This window comes from Trachymyrmex cornetzi, unplaced genomic scaffold, assembly GCF_001594075.2.
Source record: "Trachymyrmex cornetzi isolate Tcor2-1 unplaced genomic scaffold, Tcor1.1 scaffold56, whole genome shotgun sequence".
Classification (NCBI taxonomy): domain Eukaryota; kingdom Metazoa; phylum Arthropoda; class Insecta; order Hymenoptera; family Formicidae; genus Trachymyrmex; species Trachymyrmex cornetzi.
Window position 1 is genome coordinate 2374475 of NW_017299871.1, and position 22699 is coordinate 2397173.

Genomic DNA, 22699 nt, shown 5'->3' on the forward strand with positions numbered 1-22699 from the left:
ACAACTTGCGTAATGTGTCTTAATCGCCGACGGTCACATACATACATTTTGTTGTATAATCGCTTGTACCTCAGATAAGAGTGCAAGTGCACGTTACAATAATTACGGGCGAATACTTGCAAGCAAATAAGTATCAATAAATCATTCGTGCCATCCTATTTTTATGCTCTCTGTCTCTCTTTCTCTTTCTAACTGTAATGCGTTTATTTGCTTCAATCTCATATGTGCATCGTCAGTTGTGCATAAAACTTTGCAAATAAGATTTTCAGAAATATATGGATATTTTCCAATTTTGTTTCGAGTTTTCTTATGTTTTCTCCCAACTGAAAAAAGTGGACTTATTTTAATAAAGCATAACTTGATTTATTGTTAGTGTTTTTATCCAAGGAAAACAAGAAAGTCATAGTAATGTCAATTTTATGTTATATTGGCCGATTATTGATTGAATACCTCTATGTCATTTTTTTTTATAATTCGACACATATTTAATCCTACAAACTACGCGCCGAATTTAATTTTTAGTTTCGAAACGCAATCCTATCCAATCATAAATCAATCAATATGACATTATTTTCCTCTTTGTTCTTCTCGGATAGAAATCAAGAATTTCCCAATTTTTGGAAGGTCCCGGCAAAATTAACTGGAAAATCATTGGGAACCAACATCAGGGCACGTATAAAATTGTTCGGAATGGATTTCGATTGGAATTGTGCAATTATTCCCTAGATCTATTGTATTTTCTATGGAGAACAGAATAATTCCTATCAGAATCTATTCCAAATAACTCTATAATACATGTTCTATTCTTCAGTCTACCATACTAAACGCGCGACACGCGGTCTGCACTCTGACTTATCGGAATACAACACGAACATGAATGCCGGCGTGAAAATAAGCGGAATTAAAGAAAGCAAGACATATGCGGGAGAGCACATGACTCGGATTGATAGCGTAAACTCGTGACCACGATAAATAATGTGTACAATTTTATCGGCCACAACTGGTCATATACGTGTTCAGTCCTTCGCCAGCATGCCCAGAAACAGGAATTACGAAACATTCGCCAATGTCGGCGGGACAGACATATCGTCGCCATCAACATCCCAGTAAGTATCCAGTACTTAAACGCCGATTATTTTTGCTCGTTCTTTTCATTGTTATCAATGTCGTCGTGATGTCGTTGTCGTGGCCGCTATATTATCCCCGATTTGAAATGTAAACGGTGCACATGTATGCACTAACGCTTACGATATCAATGTGCCAATTCGATTTGGATAAGATAAGAATGGGCTATTGCCTGTCGTTAATCGCAGTTACTAAATGTTTTTCCGTACACTACATTATTCTATGTTCAAAGTCCGCAATTTGTCTTCGTACATTTTGGCTAATACTTTTAATTTTTATGATTGCTAATATAGATATTGTTTTTTAATGATTCCTTATTTATTGATTTTCCTTCTTCTTTCATTGTAGCAATCGTCTTTTATGTGGGATCTTCGCTTTTCATAAAATTCTATTACAATTATTTATAATTACGCTACGTATCTGTGTCTCGAATTGGTGCCTAAAAGATCAAAGACATGCATCATAAATACTATTACAAAATATTAAACACTCAGAATAATAATGAGCAAAACCCAAAATGTAGAATTCGAAAAATTACAAGACGTTTAGATCATTCAGTTCTTTATGGTAGGATTATAAAAAATTATACCGTCGATGTTGTTTAATTTTTTAATACATTAAATATGTAAAAACTACATATAATGTAAACGAGCGCGCTTTTTTGCAATTCCGTCAAGAATTCTCATGCTGCTCGCACGGTCTAATCAAACACACACACATATATATACATATACATATATATATATATAATATATATAACTCCGCATACGTATATACTATATGTGACGATTACAGTGTTTGTATAAATCCGCGTGACCGAGTGTGTTTGCAGACCGAGGTTATCTTGCCGTCTCTGTCAGATTCCATTTACCGTAGGCGCGTGATTTGTCATGCTCAAATTTGATAATATATAATCGTCGGACGCAATGGTATTGATACATTGTATTCTGATATACTGCCAGTACTAAAAGTTTATCGTATATATAACGTAAACTTCCAGTACTGACAGTGTATATTGGAATACGGCCATGATAATGCCGATGTGGAAATGTGGCCAAAAATATGAACCAATTAACACAAATGAGCTGGTATAATCACATGATGGATTCCTAGATAGTTTAATATCATTCTGAGTAACATTAAAATCATAAATACCATTTCATAATTATACTTTATTACATCAAATTATATTAAATATATTAAATACAAATACACGTTTAGCCCTTAAAATACGTACCTACATAAAAAATTTGATTTAATTATATATATCAGATTATATATCTATTTGAGAATCGTATTTAAAATTATTTTATCTGTTACTACGCAACAAATGTTACGCTCATCTCGATTTTTTATTTTATTCTTATTTTTCTTTACTGCTTAATTAATCTTTCGACTCTCATACTGATTTTCCAGACATGAGTTCCCAAGTGCGGCAAGCAGCTAATCGTAAAAGTTTTCTGTGTAATAGTCTGTTTATGATATTAAAAGTTATATTAAAATTTAGTAAATAAACATACATAAATATATTACAATGGCATTAATTTTTATTTATAAAATTTTTATCTATAAAAATTATAAAAATATTTTTGCAGAATTATTCAGAAAAGATGTTTTGGACGAGTGATTCGTTTCGTTTGGGAATCGAAAGATTAAACTTTGAGATGCTATAATACTTTCTTATCGCAGAGAATATCGAGAATGATATGTTGAGAAGTCGAGTATCGAGTAAATATTAAATAATCTTCGCGGTTCTGAGAGATTGCTCGTCGTTGTAATTATTTCCCATTCGACCTTATCGCACACTTATAAGTGCTTACGTTACATCGTTGTATCATTATATCATTATTTTTTTATCGTGCTCGAGTTCTCGATTTTTACATGGAGATTGATAAATTTCCATTTGCGAGTCAATTCTCTTTATTGAAGCGACTTTTGCATTTATGCTTTTGGAAACTATGTCTCCGATCTACAATTTTTCTAACGTATTTTTTCATGATCACATTCATCATGTAGAATAGATTCTTTACCGCAAGATCTCTCACCACGATGATGATGTAATGAATTTCTCAAATGCAAAAGACGGCACGTAGAATAAAGGTTATAGTAATGGCACATAAAAATACGTAAAGCAAAAAAAAGATAAACAATAAGCGAATTAGCCAATCACCAGAGACATAAGGCAATAACGTAAGCGAATTACACAATGTTGATTTGCTTACTGCTTACATCTAAACTTGTGCAAATTTTCTACGCCTAAACACATCTTATAGATTTTTATCCCTTTAATTGTTATTTGATTCTTATCTCTTTAATTGTTATTTGATATCTTTTCTCTTTTTTTGTCTCTCTCCTTCACTTACATAAAGTGGAATAATTTTATAAGCATAAGAGATATCGCTAAAACATCTTAAATCCACGAGGCTGAATTTATCGTGTTTTACGTAAATGCAGAGGAAATGTTTCACGAACAACAATCGTGACAATTTTATGTCGCGAACACCGAGACAAGATACGATTCTATTTTTCTCAGATAAAGAGATGTGACCGTACGTCCCGTGACCGCTTCTGTCGATAGATTACGCCTACGTAAATGACTAAATTCTTTCGAAATGCGAAAAATTTGACAAACATGAACACTTGTGATAATAAAAAAAATTTAACAGTCGCAACAGTAAAATTTTATTGGAAACTATTGTTGTGTTATCGGCAAGTATTACCGTTATCGCCGCATGATCACGTGCGCTACCGTATCAGAAGCGCTTTTACATTCGCATGATCGTAATTGTTAGTTATTAGCGAGCATTTGCAATATTTTAATTTCTTGCATTTTACAAATGTTTTTCTATTGATATTTATTTTATTTTTTATGTTTTTATTTTATTTTATATATTGTGTTTATAATAACTATGTTTAATTTTTATGTATATTACAAATATTTTCATTCAGCCAAGACATCATTGTCGTCAATAACAACGAGAGAAAGAAAATTTATCTGCAGCGATAAGTTACCCTTACAGGCATCTAACATTGACCGATACTGAAAGACAGTAATTAATAGTCCTGTTTCTTTATTGTTTGTATTTTGAAAGATAGTAATTAATTACTACTCATCTTAAGTATATTAAAAGTATTATTGTTTACTATTTTTAGTAAACAAATAAGTAATTAATTACTGTCTTTCAATAATAAATTGAATAGTATTAAATTTCTGTGAGGGTGCAAGAAAAAAATTTAATGAATCATGCCAATTCTTTAGCCGCTTTTAATTAATCAGCTAATCTCTTAATCAAAACATCGAAGAAAACGAAATAACATTAGGGAATCCGATCTGCCAGATAGGCAGATCGCATCGAGTAATAGTTTTCACAAATCTCACTCATGTAGGCTCCGCAAGAATAGAACCATTAACTAATGATCAATAGATTCTCCTTAAGTGCGGAAAAAGCCACATAATGGAGCACGGGATCGAACTCGGAACGAATTACGAGTCGATTGCATAAAGCGTAAAGCTACTTGACATTTCCAAATTTATTTCTCTTTTTTTCTATATCTGCGTGTCACGGTCTCTTCTTCCATTAAACAAAATTCCTACTTCTATTCATCCGCATGCGCCTTATTGTCACGCTCTCGCAGACCGACCCGGCTGGTCTCACTCTCTCTCTCTCTCTCTTTCTTCCACGAGCAGCGACAGCTTGGCATATAAAGCTTTCGGGACCTGTTGCCGTCAGTACATTCGCTTCGCGCGAGCTGTAACGTAGACAGTGGACTTTCGTGTACACGTCGCTCGAGTCCTCTTTTCGCACGCGGCGATGTTCGGAGTCGTGAATAGGGAAGGGTAGAGATACAAAGGGAGTCTCTATCGAGAATACACGAGATTAACGGAAAGAACGGCGGGAACTAAGCAGATGCATCGCACACGGAGGAGGACCCTCGTGGGCTTTTACCAGATCGGACGCACGATCGGTCTTCTGGCCAGTCTCTGAGAGTAAAGCTCTCGGGGATATCTCCTCGATATCCTCGAAAATCGCATCTTCGTGGTTCGCGAACATCACTAGCCAAGTAGGGTGGAGAGTCCCAAGGGGCAATGAGCCGCGTACCACGTGGTGATACAACACTGTGATCAGCGGACTGTGATATATATCTCTCTCTGTACTACATTATTACATTACCTGCGTACTGTACACACCTCATCGCGGAAAAGACCATCCAACGACACTGTGCGCTATGGCAGAGTAAGTTGATGCATCCCTGGGGTCATTTAAAATCCCTTTTCAGCATTTCCTCTCTCTCTCTCTCTCTCTCTCTCACGCTCATCCTCGCGCTCGCCTTGAAATTCAAGAATTCTGAATGAGTAAACGCGGCTAAAAAAGATGCGCAGGAGTTTATTTCGATACTGACGTGATCGTTCCAGGCTGACAGCACGTGGTGTTCTTGGAGCGGTTTCTTAGGAAACAAGAAGAGAAGACTTCGAGAAGCCTCAGGATGAGAATTAGAGACGCGCTTTTTTTCATGACAGACGTCCCACCGCGAATTCAGTCATTGCGGTATTGTTACACTTATTACATCACGTTACATTCCTCGCTGAGTCACAATCGTTAGATTGGAAGTTAGCAATGCGATACGGTTTCACTTTAATTTCAAGTGACGAGCAATTTCCTTCTTCCTATCTCATCCACACAAAAAATATTATACATACATTTTTATGTTACTTCCCAAAGAAAATAAGAAAATCGAAATAATAATATCATTAATTTGACGTCATATTGACCGATTATTAATCGAGTTTACATCATTTTTTTGTCGTGATCCAGTCAATGTGACATTATTTTAACTTTCTCGTTGTCCTTGGGTTATATTCTTTGCATGCTGAATTTGAAATAGAATCGCCGTAGATTCATACAAATGATCTATGATCGAATACAGTGAGCAGAAATGAGAAAACACAGGGCAAAGTCGACCGTTGTCACAAATGTATACGGATGACTCAACAAATGAGTTTATCTCGAAAGCTCGTGTTTATGATGGTCGGATCTTGGACCGCGACAATGGAAATTAACAGTCCTTAGTCTTTTCTCTGAAATCTTTATGTCCCTCTTTCTTGCCAAAACCTATAAAATGTGTTATTAATATCCAAGTGTATTTCAAATAGTTGAATATTTTCGAGAATATGTAATTTTCGATATTTTGGGATCGCATCGTATTATCAACTGTAAACAAAGCAGATAAACGTAGCTTCTAAACAAAATTCGTCGATCGGTGTAGTGCGATCGAAATAAGAGAATAGACTAATAAGTAATAGAATGATTTGAAGAATAAAATTAATATCTTCGATTGTGGAATTCAATTGGAATCCTTGAGAATCTTTAAGAAAGCATCTCTAGAAGGAGATGCATCTTTAACGCAGATGTCTAATTTTAAGCTTTTAATCTATTTATTTAATATGAGAATTGTGTCCAATCAAAGCTTCGTCTTCTGCTCCTTGAAATGGCACACGAACTCTAATCGAATATAAAAAAGATGTGTCATCTTGTTCGCTGTCCTCGTCACGTCCTCGTGTTTTACGACGTGCAGCGCGAAGCGATTATTACATATTTAGCACTGCGATTTTATCGGTGGAACAAAGCGACAAATATGTTTTTTTCATGCTTGACAAATTTGTCAGCTGCAGTAGGCCGGAGAGATAATATCATTGATAGCTGATAACATATTGGTCTATGACATTGCTGATGCAATTAATCTATTAATATTACGTCTGTTGACACTAGCGATATATATCTCGATCTGCACGTATTTACTACGGTATTATTATCGCTATCAGCCAGGCTACGTCATTAAAGCAACTTTAATTGACTTTTAATGTGACACGAATCCGCCCACTCTTGATTAATCCATGATGGCTGAAAACGTGCGTTATCGTAAGCTGGAAATTACTACGAAAGGCGTGAACAATGTTCGATACGCTTGTTTGTCTAATTTATTTAACTATATCATCGATTATCGTCCGAAGATTAGTCACGATAATTATTAACGCGTATTTATTCATAACGTATCTCGACTTCATTTATATCGATTAAAGAACTTGTCTCATTTTTCCTCCACTTTCGCGAGGTGAGAATCGGGCAATTATAATAAATCGATGCTCATCGGAGATGGGATATTTTTACACTTGGGAAGAAGACGGTCGTAAAAGTTGCCGCGTGGAGTTTTTTTTGCTCGCGATGATCGATTGCGACCTTGTGAGAAAAGGATGTATTAGTTAACAGCGGAATCGAGGTAAATGAAGCGGAAAAAATGCGAGTCGCGAACAATGATGGTGATGACGCTGTTGTTACTTTTCCACTTTGGCGATGACAATGCGTTTCTCTCGTGAGAAAATCCTCTCCCAGCGTGAGTGTAAATTAATAATGATATGATATTAAGCGATAATACAATGAGATCTGTGTCGCCGTGACTCAGTGTGTCGTATAGGCATGGAGAAACACAATTTATATATATTAAGAAGAGGTCTCGAAACACAAAGCTCCCGTTTAGAGAAGTAATTGACGGAAGATACTCCGAGGATGCTTATCGAGGTCGAAGTTCCTGACTTGATAATTCTTAGGTCAGGAGCACAGATTCTTGCATAACGAATAACACATAGGTAAGGCATAAGAGAATCAATCAATTAGAGCCTTTTATTTCATGGAAAGGAAGGAAATGAAAGACTTTGATTGATTCATTTTATTATGCGGTGTATTATACAAGATTTGTGCTCTCACCTTTAAACATCAAACGACCCTTCTTCCATTTTCTTTCTCCATCAGAATCATATCTTCGAACGATGACGCGGATCTCGCTTTACGATACATAAAGCGATATTGAACTTCGGCTATACAAATCAGCAGGCAAAATGTGAAAATAATCTACGTGATATTAAAGCACTATTTCGAATCGTGACGATCGGAAAACGCGGCGCGTATTCACAGGCAATTATATGTATAATATAAGGTAAACTTGTCAGTTAGTGAACAGTTGATGGACATGACCTATAGTTATTGAACGAAATGACAAAATTTGAAATATTAAGTCTTTAAATGATAAGTACACTGAAAAAAAAGATTGGCTGCTGCAGCAAATTAGATGGTAAAATATGGCATAGCATTTTTAATTGGTTACAGCAGTCAATTTTTGGTTGCTGCAAACAATTAAAAATGCTATGCCATATTTTACCATCTAATTTGCTGCAGCAGCCAATTTTTTTTTTCAGTGTACGACATTGAATAAATTCGTTGTTTATAAAAATTTAATAAGAATTTATTTAGCCGATTATAATTAAGAATTTATAGAGCCAAGTGTATCATTAAAAGCTTAATACTTAAAATATTTGCCATTTCGTTCAATAATTGGGTCGCACGTGCACCAACTAGTACATTTACCTTGTGTGATATAATAAGCGTTAACACGTCTGTCTCTTCTCTCTCCTTTCGATGCTTCTTTTGAATGATCGATATCTCGGAGGCCTGTGAAGCCAATTGATCACTAATGCAATAAAACTTTGCGATCGAAACACTCCATATTTTGCAACGCGTCACAATGGTGCTGCCGTTTTTCGAGATGATTTACAGTCGCTGTCTCCCCGCTCGTATTTACTTTTGTTGAAGTAGTGTGATGTAATTAGGCTATTAATACCACGGACACGTTCGCGCATTTGTTCGGTCGAATGCCACGTTCACTGAGAGATGCAGTTCGCGCGTGTGCATACCATACGCGTATGTGCATTACACTTGAACCTTCGCATGCGAATCAGCGTGAACACGAAAATAATCGCGCGAACAATTCCGCCTTGTCGTGCCAGAATTTGCGAATCCACTTGGCACCGCCTACGTAGTGAATTGTTAGACTGACTTAGGAAATTTTTGAGTTCGTTAGCTGATCGAATCCCGTTATATCGTACTGTATTCAATCCTTTGTTTCCTTTATTTCAAAGCTACATTGTGATATGACGAAAATTTTTTAAGTCTATTGATTAACCATACGATAGAGAGTTCCGAGAACTCGTCTGCAGCCAATTAACATGCTTAAAAAATTTGTCATATGACAATGTAATGCCAATTTAATGATCTCTATCGAGTATATAATCTCTGCAAAAAACGGCTGAAATGAAATACTTTCCACATAAAAATGAATATCATAAAACAGTTTAATAAATTAATAATTATATTTAACAATTTTATAATATTTAATTTTATAATTTAATAAATAAAAATTTTCTCATTTTATCGTAATTATTTTTTTAAAATGTCTAATTCTTATTGAAATAATTTCCGATCTAGATTCTGTCGCTGAACTTTATAGTACTTTTATAGTACTTTCAAAAATACAATAAAACAAATATTATTGTAACTTTTTTCATAATTTTTTCGGATTGTTAAAAAATACATGTAATATATCTGCATCCTTAAATATTGTGAGCTTAGCATAATAATTTCTGTAATTTTTTAAATAATGTTTTTGTTAATATTTTATCAAGGTTTTCGAATTAATATTTACGCGTATCGCTTGACAGGAGCTCTCTCTAAAAGAATATTTTATTTTAAATTTCTCTCGAGCCTATACTTTCGCAAATATGTAGCTATTGTGTAGAGATAAAGTAATCGCGTGGAACAATCCGGCGTTTACTTGATTATTCCGAAACCCAAAACATCACCAGGCTTCGAGTCTCGGGCAGCATATGTTCCAAATGTTCTATGTATATAACGTCGTGCGGTTTTTTCCATAATTATACACCTTGTCTCTTTGTCCATTTCTTAATATCTTTTAATATCATTTCTATAATTACTAACGCGCTAATACATACTTCATGCTAATAACATACTTCATGCATTATTCAAAAAGCAACATAAATTTTTGAAATTCTTTCGATATCTTTAATTATCTTTATTATCTTGCAAATTTCAAAAAAACAAAGTTAAATTTTATGCAACATATTTATGCGAAAACGTATTATTTAAGCATTTACTAAGTCAAAGAATAGCGGAAGTGAATTTTGTTACATGTTAATAAATAATAAAACTGAATATCTTAACCGGATATCTTAATAATGTCTTAATCTCATTACATCTTGTTACATGTTAATAAGTAAACAGCGATCGATACGTGTTTAAAAGAGTATACGTAAAGAAATATTAATATTTTGTTTATTGAGCGGAATTTGCCAACAATAATTTTTATACATTTCACTTTTATACTTTTTGAACAGCATGCCAATTCATTCTTGAAACATACATGAACTGAACGAAGTTTTGCTGAAGTATCCAAAAATTTATCTATAGACACGGATCTGGAAATAATTTTATTAGATCATCGAAATATTTAGATAGGACATTTAAATTGATTGCTAGAATGTCAAAAAAAAAGAAGATGTCAATATTTATATTCATTCTAGATTTTATTAGTAATTTCAACACAATGAATCATTTCACTTTCTAGCGGAAGCATGGATGAAGGCTATCTCTAGATTGTCGCTTTGTTCATGTTCGCTGCAGAATAACTAACATAACGTTTGAGATTTCGCGGAAAATTCCGTCGAGACGCGATGAAGGAATGACCACGTATACGAGACCAACATCCGATGGAAAATCTTGCGAAATCCTTCTTGTATTCTAATTCGGTTACTTGAACGAACGATACCCTTGAAGTGTCGTCTCCACACGGCCTTCATACGCAAAGTCAAGGTGCAACCAAGGGTGTAACACAAAGAGAAATACAGTCCAATAACACGTTGAATTGTCACGAGACCGCTTTGTCCGCCGAGACGGCAGTAATTATGTTCTTTGTTGACAGGAATGTCAGCTGACGTTTGGAAGTTATTCTTCTGCAACTCGGCAGACATTCAAAGATCGTAAAACTTGACGACCGCGTTTCAGACGAATTTGGCGAACAAGCCGTTAATTGCGACGAATTCTATACCTCTTGTGATTAAAAAAAAACCAAAAACTATATCTCACCTAGAAAAGAAATATTATATAAAATATTACCAAAGAATTTTTCTCTCCGATCGAAGAACAATGAAAACGTATAAAAATATGACTGCATTGTATCTCGTATCTATGCTTATAGGCTTACATTGGTTTAGTTTGATTTACGATAGATTTCTCAATTTCGAATGTGGAAATTTGCTTCGTCGGAAATAATACATTGAAAGAAAAGATTGGCTGCTGCAGCAAATTAGATGGTAAAATATGGCATAGCATTTTTAATTGGTTGTAATAGCCAATTTTTGGATGCTGCAGCCAATTGTTGGTTGTATTAGCCTATTCGCAATGTCAGTATGAGGTTTCAATTGGCTAACGCAACCAAAAATTGGTTGCTACAGCTAATTAAAAATGCTATGCCATATTTAACCATCTTATTTGTTGCAGCAACCAATTTTTTCTTTCAGTGTGTGAATGGACGCTGGGAACGCACAGTAGAATTCGTCAACAAAGGTCGCAGCTGCGCAGCGAAAACAGCGTTAAGTCCGCTGGTAAATTCGCATGCGTATGTAAGTTTGGCTTTAATCCAAACTGGATTCGTATTGCAAAAGTCCGGAACACGCGCTGGATCCGATATGCAACTTCGGCAATCGTTTGAAACAGAAATAACTTCCTTTATTTATGATAATCTGATCGACTCACGTTGCAAACTCGTGACACGTGAACGGCATCGTTAACTTGATAAATTATTAAAACGCCGGAGAAACCGAGGTCGATAAATTACGCCTCGAACTCGGTATGAAAATAAGAAGAAAATTATTAACAAGTAAACGCGATAAAAGCACAAATGTACTCCCTAAAATTGTATCTCGCTCTAAAGAGTAAAATCTGACTCTTAATCTGATTGAAAATTGAGTCGCTCTTTTTCAAGAATGTACTCTTTAAAACTTTTAGGGTAAATCTGGCTCTATAAAAAGTGAAATTTCATTTTTAAAGATTGAAAATTGAGTCACTCTTTCTCAAGACTGGCTCAATTTTCTCTCTTTAAAGTGAGACTCCAAAGAACTTATAGACAGTTTAATTTTTATTGATTAACTCGTCATATACGTACCTATAAGTGACAAGTTAAGGCGTCGTCTACAATACATGGAGTAAGAAGTAAGAGTAAGAAATTGACCAATCACAGTCGATTATTCTTCTCACATTCGACTGTGATTGGTCAATTTCTTACTCTTACTTCTTACTCCGTGTATTGTAGACGACGCCTAATGCTCGTCGATCTTAAAAACAAATATAATTGTTAATACAGGTGCGAGTAAAAGTACTGCCAGAGATCGATTAGCAATGGTTACGCAATACGATCAGAGCTAAGGCATGTACTTATTTGAAATACTTCTATTTAAAACATAATTTTTGCAATAAAAGTGTATTTTATGTTTTGTATTTCAGCGGTGCACATGAAAGTATTACTTATTCAAAATTAAAAGATTGAAACTTTTATGTATTTCGTAATTTTTTTAAATAATAAGATTAATTGTCAATCTTAGTATTTAAAATACAAAATACTCTTAATCTTTCGTTATTATAATACTGAAATATAAAATAGAAGATACAATTGTCTTACAAATACCGTTTTTCAAATAAAAGTAAATACTTCAAATACATGCTCAGCTCCGAATACGACCATCCCCAAAGAACACTAAAAAATCGTCAAAATGATTTTATTTTGATGCTTACAGTTAATAAATAACAGTTAAACTTTGTTTAAAAAAAAATCGTCATTTGACGTTAAAGTATGTCATTTTGACTTTCTCTTGACTTGGTGCGTTCCTTGGGCAACAGTTCGTTAATTTCTTAATCTTTTCTGTAATCACAGCAAATAATTTCTCGCGTACGCATCACGTAAGGAAATTCTTTTCCTCGTTAAATCACACGCATGAACGGAGTTATTGCTCGTGCCCGATAAACAAACGAAAGAGGCAAAAACGCACCGAATCGCTGTTATCACAAATTTACATAAGACCTTTGTGGCAATTACGGCTTTTTTACTTATCTTTCTTTCTTTACGGCCTTACATTTTTTTACCATTATTGTTGTATGTCCTCCATGTAAAGTTGAGAATTATCGACGAACTTCTGGAATAGATGAAAATGAGTAATAACGAGTACCTTTGTTATCCAAGATAAACGTAATATGTACACGCGCCATCAAATCGATTCTTTGTGACACGAGTTCCCTTTCATTTTAAAGGTCGTAATACACGATTGTATCATCCAAGCGCACAGCCTCGTAAACTGTGAGAAACTCGACGATAGCTCTTCTTCTCTCTCGTCAGAATTTTTCTTTCGTGTTCTTCGTGCAAAAACTAGGCACTGTTCTTTCAACAGTAACGTTATTGTGCAGTGTTTGCACAGGCAAAATATTTTAAATACATATTCTACGTATACATTTTAGCGTACATTCGTATGGAAAAAAATTGTTCTTTTTGTTAGGATCAACTAGACCAATTATAGCAACAACTCATCAAGTTGTCTGTATTATATTATATTTTTTCTATTTTTCCATTTGACTATTTTTATCCATTACAGACTGGAATGACTTTTTGTATTAGATACATTATCTAATATTATTTGTTATATTTTAATCTTATTATTTTGTAGATAATATTATTATTTTATAATAATTATAATTATCATAATATTATCAATATTATTATTTTATTTTATTATATTAACTTTCACTTCTTTTATTAATAGTTTTAATTTAAACGTTTAATTATTATTATTATCAAACGTTTGTAGACAGTCAAAGTTTGTTACTATTATTCTCAGTTAATATTAGAATCGCCGATAATGCCATTTTGATTCCGCTAATCACTTCAGTTTTTTTTCTTTTTTATATTAGATACACAGTAGAGAATATTGGAAATATGTAAATATAATACAAATACACAACTATGTATAAAAAAAGCTTATCGGTCTGAGCTGGATTTTAAATAATATTAGTGTTTAAATTACTTAGTTTTTTAAGATGCTTATTTCCATCAACGTCATTAAATTACTTGTTAATTTAATTTGTGATATTACTATATCTCAATTCAGTTTAGGATTGCGTTTCAAGATTGAAAACGATTTCGACATGCAGTTTACAGAACTGGATATGTATTTATACAAATTTACACCGAAATATTTAACGCTAAAATTCAGTCCAGACTGATGAGGCTTTTTGTTATTAGTTGCGGACATTTTATTTGTAATACAAATAATTCTAACGGTACAAATATATAATATCAAAATAAGTTTTCATTAACCGAAAATAAGAATTATAGGAAGTTATTATCAAATTCGGAATTCTAACGAGATACCATCGGCAGTTTTAGTGTTCCCTGACAAAAATAAGAAATAGATCCGATTTTTATTTTCTCTAGATTTAAACGATTTAAAAATTATCAAAATAATTATATCTCCAAGACACTTGTGCGACAACGTCCCTAAACTGAATGCGGAACATTTAGGTCGGATTTAATTTTAGTGTCGTCAAATCCGAGCCAAATTTGCAGCCAGTAACGACCTGCTTTTACGAGAAGGAGTTTGAGACTCATTACCGGTCATTATTGACAAAATGATCTCTCATATTGATTAGTATGGAAAATTCCGCACATTATACTTTATAACGTTTGGCGTCTGTCGTGTTATCTGCTATAACGAAAATAAATTGTTATCTTTCCGTCAAACTAAATAAATAGTAATGAGCCAATGTTTATATCGCTCGCTTTCTCTCGCAATGCTCGCTCCTCAAAGAAAAGTTTTATCGCATATTTACGTATTCTCAGAACGATTCCGACAAATGAACGCTGAAAATATAATGAGCTTTCTACAATAAGCCATTACCTAATCTTTAAATCTTAAGTCATAAGAAATTGATCATCTCAATTATAGTCGATATTCTTCTCACATTTGACTGTGATTGGTCAATTTTTCATGGCTTAAGACTAAGATAATGACATTGTAAAAGTCTATTATGGGCTTTTTGTAATAAGCTATTACTTAAGTTTTAAATCTTAAATAAGGAATTAACCAATCACAATCGAATATGAAAAGAATAATCGACCATGATTGGTCAATTTTTTACACTTTAAAATTTAAGCTTAGATAATAGCTTGTTGTAGAAAGTCCATTACGTATTACCCGCTCGAATCGATTCTCATCGACTTCGCACGTGAATAGCTCGTGCGTGTAGATACATACAATTTTCCGTATTTAACAATTACGGTAATACGTCACTGCACACTTTATACACCTCTGCATTTTAACGAAAAAATTAATAAATAATGCTTGCGTAATCGAACTTTCTGTCTAATCACCGTGTAATTTGCATAAACGTAACCTTGCGTTCGTTCCTCACTTCGTTATACATAAATATTCCAGTAAGTGCGATAATGAATATCGCGAATGCAAAAATTTTACTTCCATCGTTAACTTCCCACATGTGTATGTGTGGAACGCGATATGTACTCAGTCATCTAGATAACATATAAGTAATAGTGCATTACAGCTATATATAGCTTATACATATAGAGTTGTTTTCCCGTCGTAATTAATAATCGTTTCTCTTACAGAAAAAATAGCGATACGCAAGACCCGGAGAAGGCGACGCTGGTGGACTCGACGTTGCTCCCGAAAATTCAGCCATCCGCGCTGCTCAATGATGAGAGGACGAATCTGGCGAACGGCACCATCCCAAACAGCGATCCTGAGAATGGTCGACCGCCCAGGGGTAGCGCCATCAGACAAGTCTTGGCTGCCCTGGTTGCCCAGCTTGGTACCATCAACACGGGCATGGTATTTGGTTTTTCCGCCATCGCTTTGCCGCAGCTCCAGGAGCCAGACAGCATCATTCCCATCAAGGAGGGATCGACGGAGGAATCGTGGATCGGTAGGTCGTTGAGAAGGATTTAAAATCTACAATTTTCTCTCTCTCTCTCTCTCTCTCTCTCTCTCTCTTCCGAGATACTTTCTTCCCAGTCAACACAAACTAAAAATAACGTACACCAATGTAATTTGCACGATATAATAAAAATAAGTGTAATGCAAATGGTGACTATACATCCTTTATAAAGGAAAGTTTTTTATTTCAAGTAGCTGTCCTTTAAATTATTTATTTTTTCAAAACTCAATTTTGTCCTTTATTTTTACTTTCAGTTGGTTTCGACTGGGTTTTTTCTTCTAATTAATTTTTATGGAAAAAACATATTAATTCTCATCGGTTTCTTTTTTTTTCTCGCAGCTAGCATATCCTCTATCGGTACGCCGATCGGCTGCTTGTTGTCTGGCTACATGATGGACATGTTCGGCAGAAAGCGTTCACTCATCATCACGGAGATTCCGGCGGTACTCGGATGGCTGCTAATTACGTTTGCGACCGACATACGCATAATATATGCTGGTCGTTTCTTCGTCGGTCTAGGATCGGGCATGGTGGGTGCACCAGCCCGCGTTTACACAAGCGAGGTGACACAACCACATCTACGAGGAATGCTGATCGCATTTGCCAGCGTCGGTGTCAGCACAGGAGTTCTGATAGAATATGCTCTAGGAAGTATGGTTACATGGAACGTCTGCGCCGCCATTAGCGGTATTCTGCCACTTACCGCATTGGTGTTGATGTTCTTCTTCCCGGAGACTCCGTCCTACCTCATATCGCGCAGCAAACCAGACCAAGCCAAGAAGGCGCTACAGAAATTCCGCGGCAGTACTTACAACGTGAATCAGGAAATGGAGACATTGGTCGAGTTCTCTAACAAGAACAACATCAAACGACTCACCGGCTTCCGAGAGATTATGTGCGCTGTGCTAAAACCCAACGCGCTCAAACCTTTCGCCCTGCTGTTTCTGTACTTTTTGATATACCAATGGTCAGGAACTAACGTTATAACTTTTTACGCCGTCGAGATCTTCAAGGACTCGGGAGCAAGTATGAACAAGTACTTAGCAGCGGTTATACTGGGAATAGTCAGGCTCACCTCTACTATCGTCGCTTGCGTTCTATGTAGAAGATGCGGTAGGAGACCGCTCACAATGGTATCTTCTATCGGATGCGGACTTTCCATGATAGGATTAGGTGGATATATGTGGTTGAAAAATTACTGGGTCGAGAATGATCTTCCATTCGTCGCCACATGGGTCCCAGTTATGTGCATATTCTTATATACCATCACTTGCACTTTGGGCTTCCTGGTGATTCCATGGGTGATGATAGGCGAGGTTTATCCCGTGCAAGTACGCGGTATTATCGGTGGACTGACTACTATGTGCGCGCATTCGTTTATCTTCATGGTAGTTAAAACTTATCCGTTCCTGGCCAGCGTACTCACTCGTCATGGTACATTCATTCTCTATGGTTGTATATCTTTGTTTGGCACGATATATTTCTACATATGCCTTCCAGAAACTAAAGATAGAACGTTACAAGAGATTGAGGACTATTTCTCTGGTAGAAGCAATGCTCTGATGACCGGCAGAATAAGTAACAAGCCAAAGGTTTTAGAAATTAAAAAAGGCCAGATATTACCGTGAAAGGGAGGACAATTTTTAATTGTATAACTTTTTTGCAATGTTGCTTATTTTAGAGTTATTTTAGTTAGAAAAAAAACATTTGCTTGTTAGCAACTAAGAATGTTATCTATTTCCACAAGAACAATGAAATGGGCAAGTACTTTAAAACTTTGACGTTTGCTTTGTGACAAATATGCCTTAGAAGATAAAATATTTTTAAACAAACGATGAAAGAACGAAATATAAAGATACGAGAAAAAAAAAATATATACATATATACACGTTATAATTTTAAAATATTATCAAAGAAGTTTTTGGAGACAAAATGTTATATTATTATTTGTAAAATGTTAATTATTTTATAGCATGTATTTGTTTACAAAGCATGAAAATGATTAATTATATGCAATTAGCAGACATTAACATTTTCACAATCTTCAACCACACACGAGATATTATTTGAACAAAGTAGCAAATTATAAATATAAATTTTAATTTTAATATCCCAATTTTCCTCCTGAAGATGTAAAACACGAGAGACCAATTGTCTTAACAACTTAATTAACAAAGTATGCATGAATAAAAGTGATGTTATTTATTAAATCATAGTATTAAACTGTAATGTAATAGGTGCTATGTATGTGTAATGACAGTGTCAATGGGAGTTATAAGCATAAGGTAAATACGAAATTGTAAAGAGCATCTTACAATTTCGGAATTATGTTATAAATTTATGAGGGTATCTTGCATGTCAACACACAACTAATATTGTAAAACCAAAAAAAAGTTTCCAAACATATATTTATTAAAAAGAGCAGTAGATTAAGTATCATTCGTTATTATGTACAAAAAACCAAAATCGAATCAAATGAACGAAGATAAAGTTTTATCTGTATATCTATATAAATGCCTTAATGCGATCGTTATATATGAAAGCTTTCATGAATGAATGACTGTATAAGTAACTTATTTTTTATAAGAAAGTAAATCTATTGTGCGTTTAATCCTGTTTTTCTTAATTACCTCCTTTTCATGCTCAAATATTATTTATTTTTTGAATATAAATTACAAAAAGAACCATAATTACCATTCTAATAAAACTTTATTGCCACAACTTATACATAAGTTATAAGGTTAAACGAAGTTTATTACGTTTAGCCTCCTTTCTTGCTCTTTTCTCATCCAAAAACTGTTTAATCATCTCAGCAGGCAAAATCTCACCTCTGAAAGTTCTTGGTAATATCTTCTTATTCAAGATACTTAATTTCTCATTGACATACTCTTTAGCATCAAACGCTTCTGCTTCCTTAATTTTGGCAATTAGTTCAGCTTGAAATAATTTCTCCGTCCTCTGTCTTCTTTTTAGCCTTACTTTTTCCAATACAAATTTCATCTTCTTGCGCAACTTCTTTCGTTTGTGTTTCTTCATTTTCTTACGCCTGATTCTTAGCATATTTACTGCCTGTTTCTCTATAACTCTTTCATTCGTAGGTAAATCTAGAGACTTTTCTAGCATAGGTGAATCATATTGAATGGGCAAATGATTTGTAGGCTCTTGTAATGGAGGAATCAAAGTGGTAGCAGGAATTTCAATAATATTTCTTATTAAATCTCCTCTCATAGGCATTCCAAAATCTATATTAAGTGTTCGTGGTATAAATTTTATACTGTGTATCGATCCTGTACCACACTGTATGCAATTATCAGATGTTAAACGGGAAACTATGTTTGCATCGCAGTTGGATTGCTGTGTTGAATACCTTACAGTAGCAGCAGCAGCAGCAGCAGTATCTGAAATAGATAAGAATAGAGAAATTTAACGTAATATTTACAAATATCTTATTTTATATACTTAAAATATATAATAATTTAAACAGTATGTTTTATTTTAACAATAGCCTAATATGTATATATACATATATCGCTCTTACTTCAAAAGTTATTCAAATAAAAGAACGTGATTTTTAAGTTATTATCATGAATTATTTAAGTAAACATTACCTTATCAATCATCAAAAGTAGGTTAATGTCATAAAAAAATCGTCAATTCAAAAAAGGGTTTTTTAAAGGTATAAAACGAAAATGACAAAATTGATATTTGACGTTACATTTTTTTTACCGATATTATTCGATTAGTCAATAATTTTCTGTCAAATTAAAGAATAATTTTTTCCTTTCTCTGGGAGACTTAATTTTTTGAGTTGTCACTTTTAAAGTAAGGAATATATACATTTTTGCTCATAAAGTAGATAGCAATACTAGGTTATAATTAATCCACAATTATATAAATCAATTATTGAAAGTACATACTTATCCTGCCCACCGTAATTTTGCGAAATGTAGCGCATAATGCATTAATCGACATTGCAGTGATGAAGTTTTCGCTGGTAATACAAGTTTTCTCGCAATTACACGACACACATCATGCATTCAACATACACTCTCCATTTTTTGTTCCCGACTCACCGAACTGTACTTAAAGTTGACTCGAGTATCAGATCATAGATGGCGACATCGTCGCTTCGTATATCCTGCATAATTGCTGATAAAATAAAATTATAATTTATTTATATTTTGTCTAAAAAAAAAAATTGGATAAATATCAAATTAACTATAAAAAATAATTTTAATCAGGAAAGATGAAATACAAAAATTGGGAGGATCCCGTTTGCCTACAGTTCTGATTGTACACACCACTCATATCAACTGGTGCCTAGTAATTTTTTACTGTTTTGCCAATGAGATTATTTTATTTTTAAATTGGCCAATCAGCAATACATGTGTGCAATATGCGATGTGTGCAATCGGAGCCCTCCCCAAAAATTTTATGAAAAAGTAACGAAAAAGGGCAACAATTGAAAGAGAAATCAATTTTTTAGATATTAAATATCAAGACATTAAAATAGTATTAGGGGTTTAATTTATTACGAGTTATTTATAAGTTTCTGTTTATATTTCTTAGACTTAATTACAACAATAATTATGAAATTTTTGTCGCACATATTGATATAAAAGATGAATGCATTTAATCCATTCGCGTTTTTACAGTCCTTTTCGTGACCTTATCCTTTTCTCTGAAATCAAATATATACATTTAATTCACTCAATGTATATTAATATAAGTATCAATTGCATCTGTTCTAATCTTATCATGATACTTACATGATATAAACAACGGCACCCCATCCAGATATCGCATCCCGATCGAATGCATTGACTAAAGCTTGGCTGACAGTCTCAAATAGCTCTCCAGGTTCCAAATTAGGCTCGTAAAGCGACTCACACATGCCATAAAGTTGCTCCGTACACGTTCCACCTACCACAAAGTCCTCGGCCATATTTCTGGAGCCTATCAGGTCCATGTTGCAGATGAATGGCTCAAACGTGACTGGATCCAGTCCGGCGACTATAGGTTCTACGAAATACGGCCCGAATCTCCTCTCATACAGGAGATTTGAGATCATAGCTGTGAACGTTTTTGGATTAATCTTTCGATTCTCCTTTAGCTCGTACAGATTCAGGCGAAAGCGCAACCTCTCCATGACTGTCTGGGTATCAGTGGCAAGACCGGGCAAGCTGACGTACAAGTGCGGTCCCATCTCGTAGATTTTCTGGAAGTCGCACGTTATCGTCTGCGCCTGTATACCGAATCTGCGATCGGCAGCTATGGCCACGCAGTTCTTACCCTTCATGGCTATCACGGCGCCACCGTTATACGCAAGGATGCTCTAAAAAAAGAAAATATGTTGAAATACAGCATATTCTTTAAATTCTTTAAAGTGGTATCTCATTCTCTAAAGAATAAAAATTGAGCCAGTTTTGAAAAAAAATAGCTCAATTATCAATCCAATCTTTAAGAGTCAGATTTCATTCTTCAGAGATTCATTCTATAAATTTTAAAGAGTACACAAGAAAACTTTTCAGGTAGCATAAACCTCAAGGTCCTAAAGACGTCTAGAAGACGTCTCTATATTCTAAAAACATCCTCAGGACATTCTTAAGCTAAGGCTGATATTATATTTATTGCATAATAAATTTTTCAAGCCTGTTGAGTGACTACTCTCTAAATTTTTGGAATCTCAATTTTAAATCTTTAAGATTTCATTCTTCAGAGTGAAATTTTCACTTAAAAATTTTAGAAAGCAAGATAGAAGGATAAGGATGGACTAGGATAGAGAAATAAGATAGAGAGATACGAGAACTTCTGTGTTTTGCAGTTAATTAACATGTTTGAAAAATTTGTTGTACAATGGATGTAATATTAACCTTAAAGTGTGATGAGTGGGATAGTGTGGAAATTATAATTTGTCAAAAAAGTACATTGTCATTGGTATATTGACAGCAACTTAACCTCTAGTTGTAGATAAATGCTGATTACTCTGTAGATTCGTAGTTGCGGTTACAAGAAATCCTACTAGGAGACAATGTGACAAAGTGCAAGGAATACTTTATAATAAATAAACACTTACCATCTTTTCGTGCAAATATCTAACGTCTCACAATGCAAAACGTCAACCAAACCGTCGGCCAAGAGCCAGGACGCGTCGAAGTGCGAGTCACGACCACGAGTTATGAACGACATAGAAGCGTGAACGTATCGCGAGATTCGCGAGCTAAATGCAAAAAAATCCAATTAAATAAAAGTGGGGAGAGGAAGCGACGTAACGAGTTTCACATACAAATTTGTAATGATTTATGCGATCATGTGATTTTTTAATCGATGTGTAATCGTTCTATAAAAAAGTTCATACATAAAAATCGAAATAAGCAGAAAATAAAAAGCTCGAAATTGTTATATTAACGCTCATTTATAATAGAAAATGATAAATTTGATTAGAAGCACTATGTTTTTGTACTAATTGTTAATTAATAGACAGGGATATATATGGTCAGATATTCTCTGAATGGAATGAAAGAAAAATCTGATATGGTAATGAAAGAGGATAATTCACGTTTCCTTCTAAAAGCAAAGAAAGCAATTGCTTCTCTCTTTTTTCACCATCTCTTTGTAGAAATTTAATACCTACTACCCAGGTAGCAAGCTACGTCATTTTGACGTCAAAT

The 22699-nt window shown here is 34.3% G+C and overlaps 3 protein-coding genes across 4 annotated transcripts; 1 reads left to right on the top strand and 2 right to left on the bottom strand.

The window, feature by feature from the left end:
• Window positions 1-904: 904 nt before the first annotated feature.
• Window positions 905-17904, top strand: LOC108765951 (facilitated trehalose transporter Tret1). 2 transcript variants are annotated; one of them, XM_018514893.1, is made up of 4 exons: window positions 1850-1874; window positions 5281-5360; window positions 15700-16016; window positions 16368-17904. In XM_018514893.1, the coding sequence occupies exons 2-4, from the start codon at window positions 5353-5355 to the stop codon at window positions 17654-17656; spliced, it is 1614 nt and encodes a 537-aa protein (XP_018370395.1). In that variant the 5' UTR covers window positions 1850-1874; window positions 5281-5352; the 3' UTR covers window positions 17657-17904. The 2 variants fall into 2 exon arrangements, with proteins under 2 accessions (XP_018370394.1, XP_018370395.1); XM_018514892.1 differs by lacking the exons at window positions 1850-1874; window positions 5281-5360 and adding an exon at window positions 905-1106.
• A 729-nt stretch (window positions 17905-18633) lies between these two features.
• LOC108765953 (uncharacterized) lies at window positions 18634-20091 on the bottom strand. Its single transcript, XM_018514898.1, has 2 exons — window positions 19946-20091; window positions 18634-19426 (listed from the first exon to the last, which is right to left on the bottom strand). Exons 1-2 carry the CDS (start codon window positions 19998-20000, stop codon window positions 18762-18764), a joined length of 720 nt encoding a protein of 239 aa, XP_018370400.1. The 5' UTR covers window positions 20001-20091; the 3' UTR covers window positions 18634-18761.
• A 461-nt stretch (window positions 20092-20552) lies between these two features.
• On the bottom strand, window positions 20553-22239 carry Prosbeta3 (proteasome subunit beta type-3). Its single transcript, XM_018514899.1, has 3 exons — window positions 22105-22239; window positions 20798-21363; window positions 20553-20709 (listed from the first exon to the last, which is right to left on the bottom strand). Exons 1-3 carry the CDS (start codon window positions 22105-22107, stop codon window positions 20661-20663), a joined length of 618 nt encoding a protein of 205 aa, XP_018370401.1. The 5' UTR covers window positions 22108-22239; the 3' UTR covers window positions 20553-20660.
• Window positions 22240-22699: the final 460 nt, after the last annotated feature.